Source organism: Nansenia antarctica, assembly GCF_963989245.1.
Source record: "Nansenia antarctica genome assembly, chromosome: 7".
NCBI classification, from domain to species: Eukaryota; Metazoa; Chordata; class Actinopteri; order Argentiniformes; family Microstomatidae; genus Nansenia; species Nansenia antarctica.
This window is the reverse complement of record NC_137677.1, coordinates 62,363,525-62,385,372: the sequence shown is the minus strand read 5'-3', so window position 1 is coordinate 62,385,372 and position 21,848 is coordinate 62,363,525. Positions and strand designations below refer to the sequence as shown.

Genomic DNA, 21,848 nt, shown 5'->3' with positions numbered 1-21,848 from the left:
ATAGAACCTTATAAGTCTAACGTCACCAGCTGTCTGCAACTTGGGATAGCAAAATAACAACATGATCAACTGTGTTACTATAGCTTGCAGGCTAAACTAACTAACATCACATTCTAGCATCAGCCACTGAATGGTTAAGGAATTGAGTGACATGGCATGATTGTAAAACAGTCAAAGCAGGAGTTGCATTATTAGCTATTAGAGCAGTCCAAATCCATCTCTGCTAAACGCTATGGTAACAGATAGCCCCATTATACAGGACACATAAGAGTGCGTTCGTCAACTTGCTCTGAGAGCGCCGGAGCGCACACTGCGTCCGACGTCATAAAGGGGACCGAGCCATTTGATTGGACGAGAGGCCATCCCGTGAGTGCTGGTCAAGATTCCAGAGCGAGTTGACGAACGCAGCCATCGCTAGGCCCGACTCTTCCTGTGTTGTTTGACGCCCACACAAGATAAACAAACGCACAAGCTATCACCGGGACCTAAATGCACTTATGCATTGAAGATTTTAGTCATATCCTTCCACAAACAATTGTACAATATTCCGATTCGTGTAGCCTCCTAAACAAACCTTCGCCTTGGTACCAGGCCGGTTCCTCCTGAGAACTGCAGAACCCTCCGCCATGACCATCTCTGCAGAATGCCCGGATGAGAATGATGCACGGACGCTTGTGTCGTGTGTCTGTGCTTCACGGTACCGGCGACAGGGGGCAGCATAGCGTCTGTGTGTCTGCTTCACGGTACCGGCGACAGGGGGCAGCAGAGAGTCTGTGTGTCTGTTCTTTCACGGTACCGGCGACAGGGGGCAGCAGAGAGTCTGTGTGTCTGTTGTTTCACGGTACCGGCGACAGGGGGCAGCAGAGAGTCTGTGTGTCTGTTGTTTCACGGTACCGGCGACAGGGGGCAGCAGAGAGTCTGTGGCTGTGTTCGGAATGGCATACTAGCATACTACGCATACTAGATATGACGTAGATTTTGAGTATGCAGTGCGTTCACACTGTAGATTATGTGAAATTTGAGTATGCAAGAAATGTATACTAGATTTTCGGTCGGCTGGTATTGGCATACTTATTATGAATTTAGTAAGCAGTATGCAGTATATACTCATTGAGTATGCTAGTATGCCATTTCGAACACTGTGTGTCTGTTTCACTATATTTTCTCACTCTATTTTCGACAGGGGGCAGCAGAGAGTCTGTGTGTCTGTTTCACGGTACCAGGGACAGGGGGCAGTAGAGAGTCTGTGTGTCTGTTTCACGGTACCGGCGACAGGGGGCAGCAGAGAGTCTGTGTCTGTTTCACGGTACCGGCGACAGGGGGCAGCAGAGAGTCTGTGTGTCTGTTTCACGGTACCGGCGACAGGGGGCAGCAGAGAGTCTGTGTGTCTGTTTCACGGTACCGGCGACAGGGGGCAGCAGAGTCTGTTGTGTGTCTGTTTCACAAACTCTCTCTCTCTCTGTGTCTGTGTCTCTCTCTCTCTCTCTCTGCCCAGTACACATGGGCTAATGGGAATGCATGACACACTAGGCTACCACCAGAAACCACCAAAATCACCCGGTGTTGTACAAAAAACTGTGTTTTAATGGCTGTGTAATGGCTGTGTAGAGTGCTGAGCAGTGGAGGCTGGTGGAGGTAGAACATCAGAGCTCATGGAAAAGAATGAGAAATGGTCTCTGTGTGTTTGGTATCATTCATTATTCCATCCCATTGCATTACAATGAGGAATGGTAAACAAATGTTTGATACCATTCCTCATTCATGTTCAATCCATGATTTTTTATCTTCATGTGTGGGGGTCTCTCTCAGATAAAAAATCTGTTAAGATTTAGAAAATCTTTATGTGTGTACCAGGCTTTAGACAAATACATTTGTGTATCCCCATGTCAAATCATCTTACAATCGTCAAATCATGATTAAATTAGTAATTAGACATCAACCCAAGAGCATCACAGGTTAATCTCTACCTATCAGAGGCAGTTATCCCAGACGGTAATGGACAGCCTCTTGCTTTTTGGAAGGCCAACGAAGGCCGCTTTCCTGCTCTTGCACAAGCAGCACGAGTCTTCCTCTGTGCACCTTGCACAAGTGTAGATAGCGAGCGCCTTTTCAGCATAGCAGGACATATTTTAGATGATAAGAGGAACAGGCTGAGTGCCAAAAACGCTGAGATGCTTGTATTTCTCAAGGCTAATCTGCCAGCGATGCTGCTTAATCAGAAGTAAGGTTTGAGTCTGAAATCTCCTTAGGTGCAATGTTTTGTTTTATTGATTATTGCTGACTTGCTGTCTTATCTCCTCCTAAATATGACTTGAAACTGACTGACTTGAAACAGTATTTTATATTTGGCTATAGCCTGTTTATGTTGCAGTTTAGTTTGGGTATGTTTATTGTTCCTCAGGAAAGCTACAGTATAAGCTCCAAGTTCTCTAAGAGCCTCTAGTTCCTCTCATTCGAGTGGAATGTTGCACATTTGATGTGACAGTGTACATTTTATTTATTATGATTTTTATTTTCACATTTTATTTGTTTTTCCTGAAGTAAGCTACAGGTGGTTGTGAATTCAATAAAACAGATGGTTGTCAATTCATGATACTTTCTCATCTCCTAATTTCATTTGAATACTTAATATACAATGTCAATGGTGTTAAGAATAATTAAAAACATAAATAATGCTACACAATAAATAGAATGCTTCAATTGCCATTTTCGACGCTGTGATCGGTGATATCGGATCGGCAGATCACTGATTCCAGTGATCGGCACCAAAAACCCTGATCGGAGCATCTCTATCAATTACATCATTTTCCACACACATCCCTACCCAAAATCTGATGTGATTAACCGTTTCTGCACCATGATAATACACGTTCACATTATTTATGTTAAGGGATTATAACAACCTTCAATGTGAGCAACAACTGTGAGAGGGATATACAAGTGAGACAACACATCCAGATTCAATAGTTCACTTTATTATTGTAACAAAACATGATTGGAATTATTTACAATTGAATGACATAGAAAAAAAAACAAATACATGAACGAGGCAAACTTATTTCTTCTCTTCTGGGATGGATGGGGTTACATGTTTGACAGTGAAAGGACTTTAATCTACATATTTGCCCAGGATATCTGCATCACGGAAGAGGAAGTACTCCTGTAAAACAAAAATGCATGTAATAATAATAATAACTTTATTTGTATAGCGCTTTTCCTGCAAACGTTGCAGCTCAAAGTGCTTTAATCATTATATAATAGTGTTGTTCCGATACCGATACTAGTATCGGCATGGCCACCGATACGCACAAAAATGCTGGTATCGGTATCGGCGAGTACTAACAAATAATAACACCCGATACGATTGGACAAAAGGCATTCCACGAGTGTGGGTCAGATTTCCAGAGCGAGTTGACGAACGCAGCCGATGAACCCCAGCCGTAACTAGCTAGCTGACTGCTTGTCATTTCCTTATTTTGAGCTGCGTTCGGTGTTGTACCTCTGTGCCGTTGGAGCGCGTTAGCGAACAGGTGAGTCAGCCTCGGTGGGTGAAGGAGCGGTGTCCATACGTAGTGATTGTGTTGTCTGCTGTCAGAAGATATTGAGCTCATTTGGCTACAATTTGTGTTAGCTAACGTGAGTTAGCTTCCGTAGCTAAGCTAGCTAGCGCTGTTTCAAGTTTACCTATGATGAGTCAGTGTCCTGCCAATGATATGCTCTCTGGTTTATATTGCAACTCATTTGCAGAAAAGCTAATAATGCCATGAAACAATAGCTTGTTAGCTAGCTAGGTATGCACATTATTCACTGTTCAGGTTGACGTACTGTAGTAAAGTGTGTGTGTGTGTGTGTGTGTCTCTCTCTCTGTGTCTCTGTGTCTCTTTCTCTCTCTCTCTCTCTCTCTCTCTCTCTCTCTCTCTCTGTCTCTCTCTCTCTGCCTCTCTCTCTCTCTCTCTCTGTCTCTCTCTCTCTGCCTCTCTCTCTGCCTCTCTCTCTCTCTCTCTCTCTCTGCCTCTCTCTCTGTGTCTCTCTCTCTCTCTCTCTCTGTGGTATCGGATCGGTACTCGGTATCGGCAAGTACTGCACGGTCAGGTATCGGGATCAAAAAATGGTATCGGAACAACACTATTATATAATCTTAATTTAATTATTTTGTAATTTAAAGGCAATATTAAAAAGATGGGTTTTTAGTCTTGACTTGAACATATTTGCTGAGGTTGCATCCCTAATGTAAACTGGCAGTGCATTCCACAATTTGGGTGCATAAAATGAGAATGCAGCCTCACCAAGTCTCTTCTTTTGTACATTTTGTACATTTTGATACACAGAGAAAACCAGCGTCAGAAGACCTGAGAGCTCTATTGGGCTGATATGCTAGCAGAAGGTCTTTCAAATATTCTGGTGCTGTGCCAGTGAAAGCTTTATAAACAAGCAGAAGGATCTTGAAATCTATTCTGAACTTAACAGGAAGCTATGTAGAAATTGCTATGAGACAAATACTCAAATAATAATTAATTTAGTTAAAGACAATAGATTCATCTGAGCTCCTTAATGTAAATACGTATGTATGTTTTAAGCAGTCAAAGCCCACAATAACCAACTGTTTATTTTAACTATTGTTAATTCCATAGTGTATAAAATAAATAATATTAGATTGACATTTATGAGAGCCCCTCTAAATTACACTCATGCCTGATTCATCACTTGCCTTTCAATAACACACAGTAGATCTGTATATAATATACTTACAATACTAATAACATTTAATTATGAATGATGTTTCTTGTCATTTATGACATTCCTGTGTGTGTGTGTGTGTGTGTGTGTGTGTGTGTGTTCCAATCGTCTCCGTGGCAAACCCATGAGAGAGAGAGAGCCTAGTAGAGACAGACTGGGGTTCCTGTAGCAAAGCTCAAATTGAGCCAGATCATCGTCCTCTCAGACTTCTGACACAGAGTGTAGCCTGCGACGCAACGCACAGCCGCTGACCAGTGTGTGTGTGTGTGTGTGTGTGTGTGTGGGGGGGTTAATCTAAATGTGTGTGTGTGTGTGTGGGGGGGGGGGTAATCTAAATGTGGTCTGACAGTGCCCCCGGTGGCGATGGCCATGTCGTGCAGCTGGTTCTTCCTGTTGTCTCTATATATATGTGTGGTGGCCTGGGAAAACCCGTCGGATGTCGCTGGCGTTCGTTTGTGGCAAAGAGCAAAAATAGATGGAAATCGCGATTTTGATATTATGTGGTATTCTAGTACTTTGAACTCCATACTACATTATGGTGAATAAACATTTTAAGAAAATAAAAGAGAAAGTACTTATTTTATACCGACGAGGCGAGCAGACTAACACCGCATCACAAGCAGACAAACGAGACCGGCCGATCTGCATAGGCTCCTCCCCCGACCCGGAGGAGAAAGGAGTCGGGGGCAGCATTTCTCACCTTTCACTTTTTTTGACATGATACATTAAAATGCTCATAACTTTTTAAAATAAAGGGCTATCTCAGTCATTCAACCAGTTATGAATAGCTGAGAACTTCTAATTTATGGAAATATTAAAAAATGAAAATGTCAAAATGCCACCATGTGAAGGGTTTTCCCAGGCCACCACACATATATCTATATATATCTGTACACTAGTCTGCTAAATGGCAAAATGTATAAATTAATTATATCTGTACACTAGTGTAAATTAATATACATTTGTATATTATCAGAGTGATAATGTAGATCACTTCTACATAATATACCAAACACACTCTTCCTGACATACCTGGTCATCCAGGTTGACTTTAGTCCCTCCGTACTCCGGCAGGAGGACCTTCTCTCCTACTTTGACACAGACAGGGTGGAGATCCCCCTTCTGAAAGACACAACATGCAGACAAGCAACATTTAGATACAAGTCCCACGTCGGCCACAGCTGTGTACCGTACGAGAGGGGTAATAAATAATAATAATAATAATAATACATTAGACTTATATAGCGCTTTTCTAGACACTCAAAGACGCTTTACAAACTGAAGAGATCGAGTAGTAATAATAAAAAGGGTTAAAAAAGGGTATAAATAAAAGAAAGTATAGGGGCCTAATTAAGGTAGTGCAGGAAGGTAGGTACGAGAGGGGGAGGAGCCAGGAGGAGCTGCCAGTCACCTGGTTGATGGCCCCTGGTCCCACCGCCACTACGGTGGCCTGCAGGATCTTGCCCTGGGACTTCTCTGGCAGCATGATGCCGCCCTTGGACACCGTCTCCGCCACCGCGCGCTCCACCAGCACCCGGTCAAACATGGGGAGGAATCGTCTGAAAGCCTAAAGAGAAACACAGAGGTGGTATGGGCAGGGTTGCCAGATGGGGCGGGACAAACATCATTGGCAACAGACATACAGTTTAGGGGGCAGGAGATGGTGGACACAATATAGGTTTTGGGCTGTTTTTTTATGGATTTAGCAGTTTTTAGACTGTGGTTAGGCTGGAAATTGTCAATCCTATCTGGCAACCCTGGGTATGGGAAGAATGTCAATATATTTTAGACTCGTATTATATGGCAGCGTTTAGATTGCTAAATGGTTTGTATTCTCTTAAGCCACCACTAGGGGGACTCAAAGATTAAATTATGCAATTGCATCAAGCGCTTGAGTAACACAAAAGCATTGAAAGGGGCCCCAGAAAGTGCGTTTTGCAATCATTCTGCAATCATCCTTAACTTCAAAAAGATTTTTGTAGACTTTGTAGTAATCAATCAAGCTTATCACACTAACTACCACGTCTACTTCAAGAGTTCCTGGTTTAGTCAATCAAATAAAACAACTTTGTTCATAAACCTACTACTGGTGTAGTAACTGTAACAGGACATAATAATCATTAACGTGGAACGGCTACTGCTCTCTCGAATGGGGGAGGGAAGTCCATCAGCGAGAGGGGCCCTAACTGTCAACGTTGTTCACACTATCAGGGCACTATATATATCTTTCTACAGCCAACAAAGGCCGCCGTTGTCGTGCCGACTGAAAAGCTATCGCAAAATATTCAAACAGGGTTAGCGGTGAAATATCTGTGCTTTATATAAATTGCAGGACCACGGAGCAATGTCTTCAACTCTTTATTGTATATTATCTTTTAAACGTCCTCTATCGGATCCCTAAAACCAACTGTCACACTGTTACCATGGCAACTACAGGCGTCCATCAAGGACCTCCTGCTAGGCAATGTTGTTAAGATGTCCCAACCTGTGCCTGTCATAAAATGTTAAATAAATATTAAATTATATTGGTAATTAAACATATTAATATGTCATGAATATTACAAGCGGTGTGTGGGGGATATCTTGAACCAGAAACTTCAAAAACCTAAGAGTTTTGTGTTTTTCAGCTCTCTGTCATCACAATGAAAAAGGGGGGAGTGAGGATTTGTAACACTAGCGGCCTCTCTGATAGCAGACGGTCACCTGACCTTGAGGGAAGGTCGTCTGTGAAGCGGGGGAGCGGAGGGGTGGAGGAGGGACCGTGGCTTCAGTCTGTTTGACTCACTAGGGGCCCCAGAGGGGGATGGGTAAAGGGGGTGCACCCACTGTCAATGTTTAGCATCTCAGCCGAAGGACAACCAAACACGAACCCAGAGATAACTAGATTGATTGTGACAGGAACTTCTTTAGTCGGTTCCAGAAAAAGCCACCTAAGGTCACACAACCCCCCCCCACAGGACGAGGCCCTACACCCCCCCCCCCCACACACACACAGGACGAGGGCCTTTGTGAGGTCTTGTTGCAGTCTCAAGGATTCAAACACCGAGACAGAGATCAAGGTCTGGATCATTGGTGTGGTGTTTCTCATCAAGTATGATGATGTTGTACTACAATTTTATTTTTATTAGGAATTTACAAATAGCATCATTTACACATTATGACACTAAGTAATGTCCAGAGGATGGCACTATTTAAAACACTTATTTCCAAAGTGGTCCTCGATGAAATCTGGACAAATGTTAAAATGTTACAGAACTTGTGTTGCCAAGAAATTGTCACTGATTACAAATAAAACACAGATCTTGTGACAGTCAGCATGATTTAACAGAACGAAATTCGGACGCACACTGGACCAGGGGTCACGTCCATAGATACGTCATACGTCACAGGCATCGAGCTAACGTCAATTCCTTGACGTAACCCCGGAAGTGGTTGACAAGCCGGTAGTTCATTCATCAGCAAGGACAAGGTACAATAAAACACTATTAGGCAATTCTCTGCAATTATCAGCCCATTATTATTATTAATAATAATAAACCATATGAAGAGATATATGTAACGTTAGCTTTAACTAAGGCGCACAATATCCTGCACATGTGATCATGAGATGGCAACATCTTTACAAGACAAACATGTGCCAATTTACTAATTAATTACTTAACACAAAAACAACATTATTATACCGTGTCATGCGGTCAGTTCAGTACCAGATTAATTGGCGCATCATCATCGTGTCATGATTATATTCATCTGCGACACTGAATCATCATGCTTATGGCGCATCGTGATCGTGCAAAGCAGCCAGCCAACAACCTTGACTTTAGAGACTTTGAGACTGTATAGCTCTTTTTCATGCTTTTATTGGCAATCATCTTGTTTGACCTTGTCTGAGTGAAATAAAGCAGCAGGGCCAGCAAACTAGCCAGATAACGAGCTACAAGATGCTACTGGCTATCTATCTATCCATCTATATATCTATTAACACACACTTGCTGGACGCGCACATGAAGATAAAATCGTGCATAACTTTACGAGGACATCTGATCAATTACGTGACATGATTAGTTTGGTAATGGATTTTAGATGGTTTTTAGACTGTGGTTAGGCTGGAAATTGTCAATCCTATCTGGCAACCCTGGGTATGGGAAGAATGTCAATATATGTTAGACTCGTGTCGTGTATAATATATAGGGTGTCTTTTTGGCAGCGTTAGATTGCTAAATGGCTTGTATTCTCTTAAGCTTAAGATTAAGGTTTAGTAATTAATAATGTCTTACCATTGTAGCAGTGTTGAGTGTCAGAGTGGTGGTGACGGACTGAAGCAGAGCGACTCCACGTGAGAAAAAATAGCCAGAGCTTGTTCCGCGCATGCGCATGTCTCCTAAACGCCCCCGAGTTCACGTGCTGCGTTCGTAGATGTGTTCTGAGAGCGCCGGAGCGCACACTGGGGTTCGACGTCATAAAGGTACCAGGTAATTTGATTGGACAAGAGGCTGATCCATGAGTGCTGATCAGATGTTACAGAGCGAATTTACGAACGCAGCCCCACACAGATGCCATGCAAGTTTGAATTCTAGAATGTTCCATAACCTTGTAAAGCGAACGTCAAACAATATATAATTATATAAGGCACACTACATGAAGTTAACACATTTCATTCAGAAGGAGTTACTCCTAAATTACTTACATTAATTATGATGAAATTATATATAATTCTCCATGTGTTTGCAGGTGATTTGCAATTAAACAGCACTGTTGCACAATGTCAACTTTGACCCTGAATTTTTTTTTTGTCTCCAATGGCGCACGCGAAAATTCTGGAAAGCGATGCCCAGGATCGAGCATTAATATATTTTTTAAAAAGTCCCGTTTCATAACGCAATCAACTTAAAGCAAAACAATTTGTTTGACATAGCTTGGTACATTATACCCAACTACATACATTTGAAGTATTATGGCACAGATGTAAAATACCTCTGGTAAATCTACCATATATTTTTTTTTTTTATGATTAATAGTTTTTAGTATTTTCAATAAACAGACAATGAACAGACATCCATCACAAGTGACAGTTGACATTGAACAATAAATTAAAAAGACAAAAAATAGACACAACAAATCATAAAGGTGATGTACAGCATTGTCTAACAGTCATACTTATAGCAGTTTACTTTCACGTTTTACATTTGGGATATTGCTATTTATAAATAAATAACATAAATAAAAAATAAAAATATTGCTATTTACATGAGCTGGAGTTGCCATTATTTCTCAATATGAGTGATACTGCCCCCTTCTCCCTATTTCAAGCGGTATTAACCATGTGTTATGAATGTATGCATGGTTCGGGGTGCACCGGTACATTACCCGGATGCAGAAGGCCATGTGCAGCTTGTCTGTGTGTGCAGCACCTAAACTACCCCTCTCTCCACATCAGATCATCCCGTCTCCCACACCTAACAGTGTGCTACCTCCCCCCGAACCCTTCAACCTAACAGTAAGTGTCATTATGCTTTTATTAACATGTGTAAAGCTTGATCAAATGAACTATAGCCATATCTAATAATAGTCATGCTTCTGATAACATTGTCAGAGGAATGTTGGAGCATTTTATTACAGACGTCTAGTGGCTACATAGCCTACACTGTGCAGGTTTTTATTTTACAACACATCATTGGCAACAGACATGCAGGAGATGGGCACATGCCCAATAGGAATTTCTGACAATAATATTGGTGCTGGTTTTTGGCGGATTTAGCGATTTTTAGACTGTGTTTAGGCTGGAAAGTAGTCAATCCCATCTGGCAACCCTGGCCTTTGCGTCTCCGGCAAGGGCAGTCTTAATAAGTCTCCATGTTGAGCTAAACTAAGCTGCACATTTTACAGTTACATCACTCTGGTGTTGGATAGATGCACAGATGCATTTGGTGACAATATTATATATTTGAGCCAGCTTCTGTTCTGATCATCACAAATTGTTGTCGTGTGTGCTGGTTAATTGTTGTCACGTTTCTGACATCTCTTAGCTTCTGTCTGTCACCCGAAATTACACCCATTTACCTTGCAGTTACCGTCTAACTTTAATTTGACTTTGCTCAACTCAGTAGCAAAATACTAAGGGTCATTTTAAGGACCTTTATAAGCTTCTACATCGGCCACTTTCCCTAATTGATCTCCATCATCAAAATGAATGACGGTGCAAAAAAAAAAAATGATGTATTCAACATCTTCATTTTCACATCTGACATTGTGCAACATTGCTGATAATTGCAATCACCTGCAAACACATGGAGAATATTATCTCATTTCATCATAATTGTTCGACCACATTTCGCAATGTTGCAAACCGAGCTCAGAAGAGAAGTCAAACCATTACATGTACATGTGTGATGCCCCCCTTTAACCCATGTGGATTCACCATAGGGTAGCTAATAGTTCTCATGTTAATCATTGGGGCACATTGTCTTGCGATACTCTGAAGGTGGTGGGCATTCCCTAATTCATTCATTCATCCATCTGCCGTGCTCGTAAATTCGCTCTGAGAGCACCGAAGCGCACACTGGGTTCGACGTCATAAAGGGACCGTGTTATTTGATTGGACAAAGAGGCCTTCCGCGAGTGCTGATCAGATTTCCAGAACGCATTTACGAACGCACCCTGGGACTGGGAAGGTTCATTTCCGCCCACGCTGTGTGGGATGACCTTGTGACGCGTGACCCCGATTCACCCGGACACGTGGGTCGGAGCGTCTGGAGAAAAAAAAAACGGTCGTGTTGAGAAACATTTGATCAATAGATTATTGATTTAATTGTGAAAATGCCTGATGCACAGAAATCATGTAGATTGCGCGTGATTTTAGTTTAAATTGGAGGCGGACAGTCTCTCCCTGAACGAGAACACTCCTCTCTCTCTGTCTCTCTCTCTCTCTCTCTCTCTCTCTCTCTCTCTCTCTCTCTCTCTGTCTCTCTCCCTCTCTCTCTGTCTCTGTCTCTGTCTCTGTCTCTCTCTCTCTCTCTCTCTCTCTCTCTCTCTCTCTCTCTCTCTCTCTCTCTCTCTCTGTGTCTCTCTCTGTCTCTCTCTCTCCCTCCTCCGATCCCCTATGTGACCACCATGGTACCTCCGTTAAACTGGTTATCAGGAACCTTGAGACAGAGAACTCCTCCCCTGTAGGCAAACAATTCTGCCAAATCATGCACATGTAACCCGCAGGCAGGCCGGTATGAATAGACGCATTTCCTAATTTTGATGAGCTGCCCTTTCTTTCTTTTTACTCTGTCATTTCTTAACGAAGTTGAGGTGCTATTTTAGCTTCAGGTGTGTTATTTCATCATCCAGACGTTTATTCATTCACTGCGCCCCCCCCCCCCGGCTTAATCTCTTACAACTCTTGCTATATCATTTACCATCACTAGGGGGATGGTACCGTTTTTCATGGCCTCCCTCCCTCCCTCCTGACATTATGTGACACCTTGAGGAGGGGGGCAGGGTGGGTTTTGGTAATAGACCAAACAGGACCACACACACTAGTGTGCTTCAATACCACTCTTATGAATGCCGCCGGACCGTGTCTATTTAATTGATAATAGCAAAGTCCAAATGTGCTGTTCCTTGACCAGTAGACTCATAAGTTAATCAGTGATTGGGGATCATGTAGTATGGCCCCTTGTCTAATGCTCCCCTCCCTCCCTCCCTCTCTCCCCAAGACATGCTGCGTTTACCTACTGTGATGAGGCAGATGAGGCCAGTCTGCAGGGCCCTGGCGCCCCATCTCACACGCGCCTACGCTAAGGATGTCAAGTTCGGAGCCGATGCTCGGGCCCTCATGCTGAAGGGAGTGGATCTGCTGGCCGACGCTGTCGCCGTCACCATGGGACCCAAGGTAAGGAGGATGTTACTGGTTACGGGAATGACGCTGTGGTCCTCACGTTAATCTAGTCAGTGGAGGCTGACAGGGGTGGAAGTCTTGAGGACAGGCCTCTACCTCCCCTGAATATAGTGATGCACTAAGGTGTTTCTGATACGTCACACACTGGTCAGCGGCTGTGCGTTGCGTTGCAGGCTACACTCTGTGTCAGAAGTCTGAGAGGACGATGATCTGGCTCAATTTGAGCTTTGCTACAGGAACCCCAGTCTGTCTCTACTAGGCTCTCTCTCTCTCATGGGGTTTGCCGCGGAGACGATTGGAACACACACACACACACACACACACACACACATCATAAATGACAAGAAACCACAGGACTTTTCTGACCAAGTAGTGTATATCAGAATTGAAAACAACTATCTGACCTATATTCACCCAGACATTTTGGGAACATTCAGCGCAGTTACGGCCGACGTGTAAACGCCTTCATACTCGAATGACTCGTGAGCCTTTTTAAAAAATGTCTCTCAGAGTTGTTAGGGCGTTTTGTCAACTCGTGAGCTTAGAATGATAAGGTTCTATCTCCGTTTAGGGCAGTTCAGAGATATTGAGCGTCAAAGTTTTTACATTCCATTATGTTTTGTGAGATGGAACCCCTGTATTTTATGAATTACTAACAAACAAAAAAATCAACATTTTAAAAATAACACCACACAGGCATTAATAAACACCTAATGGATCAGATTATGTAAAAAACTAAATTGACCAAAAATGGAGATATAACCTTATAATTCTAACGTCACGAACTCTCTTTCCCCCATCTTCTCTCCTCCGCCCCCCACCCCCACAGGGGCGCACGGTCATCATCGAGCAGAGCTGGGGCAGCCCCAAGGTGACCAAGGACGGCGTGACGGTCGCCAAGGCCATCGACCTGAAGGACAAGTACCAGAACATCGGCGCCAAGCTGGTGCAGGACGTGGCCAACAACACCAACGAGGAGGCAGGCGACGGCACCACCACGGCCACGGTGCTGGCCCGCGCCATCGCCAAGGAGGGCTTCGACTCCATCAGCAAGGGGGCCAACCCTGTGGAGATCCGCCGCGGCGTCATGCTGGCCACGGAGACAGTCATCGCCGAGCTGAAGAGGCAGTCCAAGCCCGTCACCACGCCCGAGGAGATCGCACAGGTGAGGGGGGGGGGGGGGGCGCTACTGGTGGAACTGCGTGGCTAGTTTTAGTCTTATTTCTGTATTGTTTTTTTCTGATGGAAGTTCATTTTGATGGTTACTGTATTCATTTTGTCTCTCTCTCTCCCACTCTCTCCCCCTCTCTCTCTCCCCCTCTCTCTCTCTCTTCCCCCGTTAGGTGGCCACCATCTCAGCCAACGGCGACGTAGAGATCGGTCTCATCATCTCCAACGCCATGAAGAAAGTGGGCCGCAAGGGCGTCATCACCGTCAAGGTAGGTTACTGTACCCTGGTCATGTGACTGGCAGCTGGTTACTGTATCCTGGTCATGTGACTGGCAGCTGGTTACTGTAACCTGGTCATGTGACTGGCAGCTGCCAGTAGATCGCCGTTATGTAACACGCATCTGGAGGAAGTGTCGCCATGGCGTCGCAGGCTACACTCTGTGTCAGAAGTCTGAGAGGACGATGATCTGGCTCAATTTGAGCTTTGCTACAGGAACCCCAGTCTGTCTCTACTAGGCTCTCTCTCTCTCATGGGTTTGCCGCGGAGACGATTGGAACACACACACACACACAAACACATTTTCTTATTCTGCGCTTATATTGAACATTTGAAACTGTGAACCTGTTGAGTCGAAGGCCTGTCGATCACACCCGGTGTTGGAGTTGCAGCCGTACGATGGTGTGGTCGACGGCGGTGGTGGTGGTGGTGGTGTCGGTGGTGTCTCCACAAAACCAAACAGCGTCTGTTATCTCTTTCTTATCACAGGACGGCAAAACCCTATATGACGAGCTGGAGATCATCGAGGGCCTGAAGTTTGACCGCGGGTACATCTCTCCTTACTTCATCAACACAGCTAAAGGTAAGGTAACCTCCCCCCACCTCCTCGCCTCTCCTCCGTCTGCTTCTATGATCCTCTATGACAGGGCTCGACAGTTTCACTTGTCCGGAGCAAGTAACATTTTCGTCCGGGTTTCTTTGCGCGAGCATGACGACGCTGCTAGATCCCGGATATTTTTACCTGTGTGCAGGAAGAACAACAGACGGCGCAGGCGCCAGACTAGACTAGATGATCGTGAGTGAAGATATTATCAAAGCGTACGCGCCTGCCGATCACCCGTACGCTTTTATGATATCTTCACTCACGATCATCTAGTCTGGTCTCGCGCCTGCGCCGTCTGTTGTTCTTCCTGCACACAGGTAAACACATCCAGGGTCCAGCAGCGTCGTCGTGCTCGCGCAAACAAACCCGGCGAAAGTTTTACTTGCTCCGGACAAGTAAAACGGTGTTAATGTCGAGCCCTGTCATAGAGATCCAGGGGTGGCCTACCGTTCTGGGGCTTGGACCTGACCCCCCCCCCCCCCCTCTTCTCTCTGCCCCCCTCAGGTCAGAAGTGTGAGTTCCAGGACGCCTTCCTGCTCCTGAGCGAGAAGAAGATCTCCAGCGTGCAGAGCATCGTCCCGGCCCTGGAGATCGCCAACCAGGCGCGCAAGCCTCTGATCATCATCGCCGAGGACGTGGACGGGGAGGCGCTCAGCACCCTGGTCCTCAACAGGTCAGTCCCGCTCGTCTCTCTCTCTTTCTCTCTCTGAATAGTAGCTAGATTAAAGACCAAGATTCCTCCTACCGTAGACCTCTGGTAGCATCCCTGCGAATCATTCTCGCCTGTTGGACCTCTCCCGTGGTCACATCAGGGCTAGTACTTCGCTAGATTGACGCACCAACACGAGAACTAGCAGTTCTGACATCCATGGCGTTTCTGTTCTCACCCTGCACCCGTTGGTTACAAGTCTAAGACCCTCTCTCTGCATAAACACGTCACGACCATAACGGAAGAACATATTTTAGTAGCCTGGGTGGTCATATACTTTAATACGTTATACTTTAAGGAGTACACATGTAGAAATGATGTCACGTTATTAGCCTGCAATTTAAGTTTGTGGGACACTCAAACTTTTGGGAAGTTTTTCTGGTAGAATACGCTGTTCGGCGCGTGGTGTTTAGAGTCAACCGCTGGCTGTAGACCAGGGGGGTGTTCCATCAACCTAGCTAAAGGAAAGTCCAGGCTTATTTTGATAAGTTGATGGAACACCCCCCTGGGCTATTGTTTTCACTCTGTGGCTTTACGTCTATGGGTTCTATGGATGGAGGGGATGTCTATGGGTGCTGGGTAGGGTCAGTGTGTGTGTGTGTGTGTGTGTGTGTGTTAACCCCTACTCTGGTCTGTCTGCAGGCTGAAGGTGGGACTCCAGGTGGTGGCAGTCAAAGCCCCGGGCTTTGGAGACAACAGGAAGAACCAGCTGCACGACATGGCCATCGCCACCGGGGGCACTGTAAGACCACCTTTAGATTAACCTCCCCCACACACACACACACACACACACACTGGTCAGCGGCTGTGCGTTGCGTCGCAGGCTACACTCTGTGTCAGAAGTCTGAGAGGACGATGATCTGGCTCAATTTGAGCTTTGCTACAGGAACCCCAGTCTGTCTCTACTAGGCTCTCTCTCTCTCTCATGGGGTTGGCCGCGGAGACGATTGGAACACACACACACACACACACACACAGGAATGTCATAAATGACAAGAAACCACAGGACTTTTCTGACCAAGTAGTGTATATCAGAAATGAAAACAACTATCTGACCAGACAGGCCATTTCAGGACATCTCTTACCTAGGACACATCTACTACCACCTAGACCTAGGACACATCTACTACCACCTAGACCTAGGACACATCTACTACCACCTAGACCTAGGACACATCTACTACCACCTAGACCTAGGACAAATCTCTTACCACCTAGACCTAGGACACATCTACTACCACCTAGACCTAGGACACATCTCTTACCACCTAGACCTAGGACACATCTCTTACCACCTAGACCTCTAGGACACATCTCTTACCACCTAGACCTAGGACACATCTACTACCACCTAGACCTAGGACACATCTACTACCACCTAGACCTAGGACACATCTACTACCACCTAGACCTAGGACACATCTACTACCACCTAGACCTAGGACACATCTACTACCACCTAGACCTAGGACACATCTACTACCACCTAGACCTAGGACACATCTACTACCACCTAGACCTAGGACACATCTACTACCACCTAGACCTAGGACACATCTACTACCACCTAGACCTAGGACACATCTACTACCACCTAGACCTAGGACACATCTACTACCACCTAGTCCTAGGACACATCTACTACCACCTAGACCTAGGACACATCTCTTACCACCTAGACCGAGGACACATCTCTTACCACCTAGACCTAGGACACATCTTCTCAAATCTACTGTAGTTTACAGAGCCATTACATGGAACTCTTTACCCAAGCATGTTAGTAAAACAAATTCTAGATGCACTTTCAAGAAAACAATAAAAGAACACATAATACAATTAACTCTGAATGAACAATAGATGATTTTTTTAAATTTTTATTTTAATGTTGACAATTGTTCAAATATGATTTTTGTACCCCAGGAAGACTTGCTAATGTCATGGCATTAGCTAATGGGGATCCTAATAAACAAACACACACACACACAGATCGTGATGCTGACATTTCACTTCCTCCATTATAGAACTCTAAACTCTACGTTAGAAGACAAACCATACCAACACCACAGCCTCCACGTACGCTAAAACAACCCATCTCTTCACCCCCTGTCCTGACATCCCTCTCTCCTCTCCTCTCCTCTCCTCTCTCCTCTCCTCCCTCCGTCCTCCCAGGTGTTTGGTGACGAGGCGGTGGGCGTGGCCCTGGAGGACATCCAGGCCCACGACTTCGGCAAGGTGGGCGAGGTGTCGGTCACCAAGGACGACTGCATGCTGCTGAAGGGGCGCGGAGACCCGGCGGCCATTGAGAAGCGTCAGAACGAGATCGCCGAGCTGCTGGAGACCACCACCAGCGACTACGAGAAGGAGAAGCTGAACGAGAGGCTGGCCAAGCTGTCGGACGGCGTGGCCGTGCTCAAGGTCAGCGGCCGGGGGAGGGAATGCGGGGCGGGAGGGGGGGGAGAGTGATGTGTTGATTCTGGAGCTCCACAGTGATTTACTACAAGGCGTCCTTGCGGGGGAGGCTGGTGGAGGCCAGGGGAGGCTCGGAACTTGATCAGAAACACTGAAGCTTTAAGAATACGGGTCTTGCTCTCTGGGGTTGTTCTAGCTAGCGAAGCCCTCCTAGCTAACGAACCCCTCCTAGCTAACGAACCCCTCCTAGCTAACCAACCCCTCCTAGCTAGCGGACCCCTCCTAGCTAGCCAACCCCTCCTAGCTAGCGAAGCCCTCCTAGCTAGCCAACCCCTCCTAGCTAGCCAACCCCTCCTAGCTAGCGAAGCCCTCCTAGCTAGCCAACCCCTCCTAGCTAGCCAACCCCTCCTAGCTAGCCAACCCCTCCTAGCTAGCGAAGCCCTCCTAGCTAGCGAAGCCCTCCTAGCTAGCGAAGCCCTCCTAGCTAGCCAACCCCTCCTAGCTAGCGAAGCCCTCCTAGCTAGCCAACCCCTCCTAGCTAGCCAACCCCTCTTAGCTAGGGAACCCCTCCTAGCGAGCCGACCCCTCCTAGCGAGCCAAGCCCTCCGTGTAGGACAGAGAAGGAGGGTCGCTGACCGCCACCCTCTGTCTCTCCCCAGGTCGGAGGGACGAGCGACGTGGAGGTGAACGAGAAGAAGGACCGCGTGACGGACGCCCTGAACGCCACCCGGGCGGCGGTGGAGGAAGGCATCGTGCCCGGCGGAGGGTGCGCCCTGCTGCGCTGCATCCCCGCCCTGGACACCATCACACCCCTCAACAACGACCAGAAGATCGGTGAGCAACACACACACACACACACACACACACACACCCATCCATCCATCCATCCACCGACCAGAAGATTGGTGACCACCACACACACACACACACACGTACACGTCATGGAAAGAGACGTATTCCATTGCTCTTCTCAAACAGATGTGGCTGTGAGATCGTAGGTCCTTTTTAATGTAATAAATGCAAATGTCATTTCATGCAAAGTCAACAGTGGTAGGCGGGTGCACCTGTGGACTCCACACAGAAACACCAGGTTTCTCCTCTCCTCTCCTCTCCTCTCCTCTCCTCTCCTCTCCTCTCCTCTCCTCTCCTCTCCTCTCCTCTCCCCTCCTCTCCTCTCTCTCTCTCTCTCTCTCTCATCTCTCTCTCTCCTCTCCTCTCCTCTCTCTCTCCTCTCATCTCTCTCCCTCTCTCTCCTCTCATCTCTCTCTCCTCTCCTCTCCTCTCTCTCTCCCCTCTCTCCTCTCTCATCTCTCTCCTCTCTCTCTCTCTCTCTCTCCTCTCATCTCTCTCTCTCTCCTCTCATCTCTCTCCTCTCATCTCTCTCCTCTCTCTCTCCTCTCCTCTCCTCTCCTCTCTCTCCTCTCTCATCTCTCTCTCTCTCTCTCATCTCTCTCTCTCTCTAGGCATCGACATCATCAGGCGGTCCCTGCGCGTGCCCGCCATGACCATCGCCAAGAACGCCGGCGTGGACGGCGCCCTGGTGGTAGAGAAGATCCTGCAGAGCGGGGCGGAGATCGGCTACGACGCCATGCAGGGGGAGTACGTCAACATGGTGGAGAGGGGCATCATCGACCCCACTAAGGTACGTAGCAGGGGGGGGGGGGGCTCCGCTCCGCTCAGCACTCTCTCTCATTTGGGGCATACAGTGCACATATATTGCACTTTTAATTCAAAAAGAATCTCAGAGTGCTGAGACAGCCCTCTGCTGTTGTATGCCGGTATTACAATAATGACTGACTCTCTGGCTCCCCCTACAGGTGGTGAGGACGGCGCTCCTGGACGCAGCCGGTGTGGCCTCCCTGCTCTCCACCGCGGAGTGTGTGGTCGTGGAGATGCCCAAGGATGAGAAGGAGGCCGGAGGCGGAGGCATGGGGGGCATGGGCGGGATGGGGGGGATGGGGGGCATGGGCGGTGGCATGTTCTAGATCCTTCCACCAAGTGCTGTACAGACTTATTGGCAGGGTCGGTGGTCATGGGGCAAATTGTCCCTCCAACCCCCCCCCCCCCCAAGCCCTGCCCAAACTTGACTGGCTGTGAGTTTGTTGGAGCTGCAAAAACGGATGAACACCCACTACTACTACTTCTGCCATTCTATCTACCCCTTCCCTTCAGAAGAGCAGCCTCAACTCGCCACCCCCACTTCCCCCAGCCCCTCTCCGTCCCTGCACCCCTCTGACTATGGCTCAGACCCCCCCCAGCCCTGGCCCCCACCACCCCACGTTTACGTTACAGCCCTAAGGCCATGGGATCCATGTTGTCTCCTCTATCAAGCGGAGGTAAAGGAAGCCTGCGTGTGTCGCTGTCTCTACCTGACGTTCTAAAAGGAACACAAAAGGCTCTAGAACACTAGAGGTTCTAATTCTATATCGATTTACTAGAGGGTGGGGAGGGTTTGTACCAGAAGAGGAAGTTGGCCGGAAATATGTCAAGTCAAATATTTTTGTCGTAATAATGTTTTTGTTAATTTCAGTCTGTCCCTTTTTCTTTTATTTGAAATATATATATATATATCTGTTGTGTCTTGGTTTACCCAGCGAATACTTCTGGGGAAACAGTAACTTTTCAGTTAATTAAACTACACTTCTTGCTGAGCATGAGTCTGCTTCTGAGGTGATTTTACAATACTCAAATTCTGTTGATGGCGTTCGTCTGATAACTGCAATATGGATCCATATCAGAATTCAGAACCTCCATCTTTGAACCCCGACTTCCATCTTTGACACCCTGAAGGAGTGCCTAGTTCACTAATTGTAGTAATTGGTCACCGGTCCCCATTGTCGACTGTCTTAATATCATCAGCGGAAGGGGTGGCTGCATAACGTGCATTTATTAATAATACCTGAATGTTTGCCTGGCAGAGGTAGGTGGGTGGGGCTCGAGTTAGTTACCCAGATGTTTGGATCACCAACAGTCAAGTTCTAGATGTGCATCAAGTTTTAATGTGAAACCCATAGCTGTTCTCATGCGGTGAAGCTTTGACCTTAATTTGTGCTTACTGCTTCAGATACCAGATACCTAGTCTGCGATGTTTCGCCACCATGTTGGATAAGAGTCCACGGACGGATGTGAAGAAGTAAAATTGAGCTGTGTTTCTCCACAGAGAAATAAAGAAACTGATATTTTATTTCCCATGACATTATTCCTTTTCAAGCAAGCAACAGTGATCCATTTGACTTATGTTTTGTACAATGTAGACATTGATAATTACAGTGATTTTTAGTTTTTTTTATTTAATAAAATCAAATGTTCGGAAGGAATGAGTGTCCTGTGTTGAGTAATTTCCTCCCAATGCTCGGAAATTAGGTTACTTATTTCATGATATTATACTGCACACACATTTCCTACACAGGTCTCTAAAGTATGGAATATATTATTGACAATTTCACACCAGGAATGTAAAAACTTTGACGCTCAATATCTCTGAACTGCCCTAAACGGAGATAGAACCGTATCATTCTAAGCTCACGATATTGTCCGGAAAATACTGTTATCTTCTGTTATTCCATACCTATGCCATATTCATATCAGAGGTCAGAATTCCATTCTATATTTTCTAAAATAATTTACACAGAACTACGTTTCACACTACACATACGCATGTTAGAAGCACGAACCCACAAATCAACTGAGCAGGCTTAAAAAATAAAATCTGGTCTGGAATTTTGGAATAGAAAATGTGAAGGAACCGCGGTCTACAGTGCACACATATGCCCATGTCAGCATGGGTTCGAATCCGGCCCATGCCCTCTCTCCCTTCTACTCCTTACTTTCCTGTCTGTCTTCACTGTATCTGTCCAATAACAAATGAAAAAATATGAGTGGGACTGCCCCAGAGTCGTGAGATCGGCCCAGAAGATCACCGGCGCCCCCCTCCCCTCTCTGGAAGAGCTGTACAACACACGCTGCCTCAGGAAGGCCTCCAAGATCTCCAGAGACCCATCCCACCCTGGGAACGAACACTTTGCTCGGCTGCCCTCGGACAGGCGGTTCAGGACCA

At 46.2% G+C, this 21,848-nt stretch overlaps 3 protein-coding genes across 3 annotated transcripts in view; 1 reads left to right on the top strand and 2 right to left on the bottom strand.

The window, feature by feature from the left end:
• mob4 (MOB family member 4, phocein) overlaps positions 1 to 634 on the bottom strand; it is a gene marked incomplete at its 5' end in the record, with an annotated part of 6,428 nt that extends 5,794 nt beyond the window's left edge. Inside the window, one exon of the mRNA XM_080536444.1 lies at positions 575 to 634. Coding sequence (XP_080392570.1) covers positions 575 to 634 — 60 coding nt within the window. The remainder of the gene's footprint in view (positions 1 to 574) is intronic.
• Positions 635 to 2,955: 2,321 nt separating this feature from the next.
• On the bottom strand, positions 2,956 to 9,162 carry hspe1 (heat shock 10 protein 1). The gene is made up of 4 exons (XM_080536452.1): positions 9,015 to 9,162; positions 6,149 to 6,304; positions 5,770 to 5,859; positions 2,956 to 3,160 (listed from the first exon to the last, which is right to left on the bottom strand). Exons 1-4 carry the CDS (start codon positions 9,111 to 9,113, stop codon positions 3,110 to 3,112), a joined length of 396 nt encoding a protein of 131 aa, XP_080392578.1. The 5' UTR covers positions 9,114 to 9,162; the 3' UTR covers positions 2,956 to 3,109.
• Positions 9,163 to 10,125: 963 nt separating this feature from the next.
• On the top strand, positions 10,126 to 21,104 carry hspd1 (heat shock 60 protein 1). The gene is made up of 11 exons (XM_080536439.1): positions 10,126 to 10,234; positions 12,441 to 12,616; positions 13,452 to 13,787; positions 13,966 to 14,061; positions 14,559 to 14,652; positions 15,178 to 15,346; positions 16,025 to 16,124; positions 17,552 to 17,797; positions 18,451 to 18,625; positions 19,255 to 19,433; positions 19,609 to 21,104. The coding sequence occupies exons 2-11, from the start codon at positions 12,443 to 12,445 to the stop codon at positions 19,774 to 19,776; spliced, it is 1,737 nt and encodes a 578-aa protein (XP_080392565.1). The 5' UTR covers positions 10,126 to 10,234; positions 12,441 to 12,442; the 3' UTR covers positions 19,777 to 21,104.
• The last annotated feature ends 744 nt before the right edge of the window (positions 21,105 to 21,848 follow it).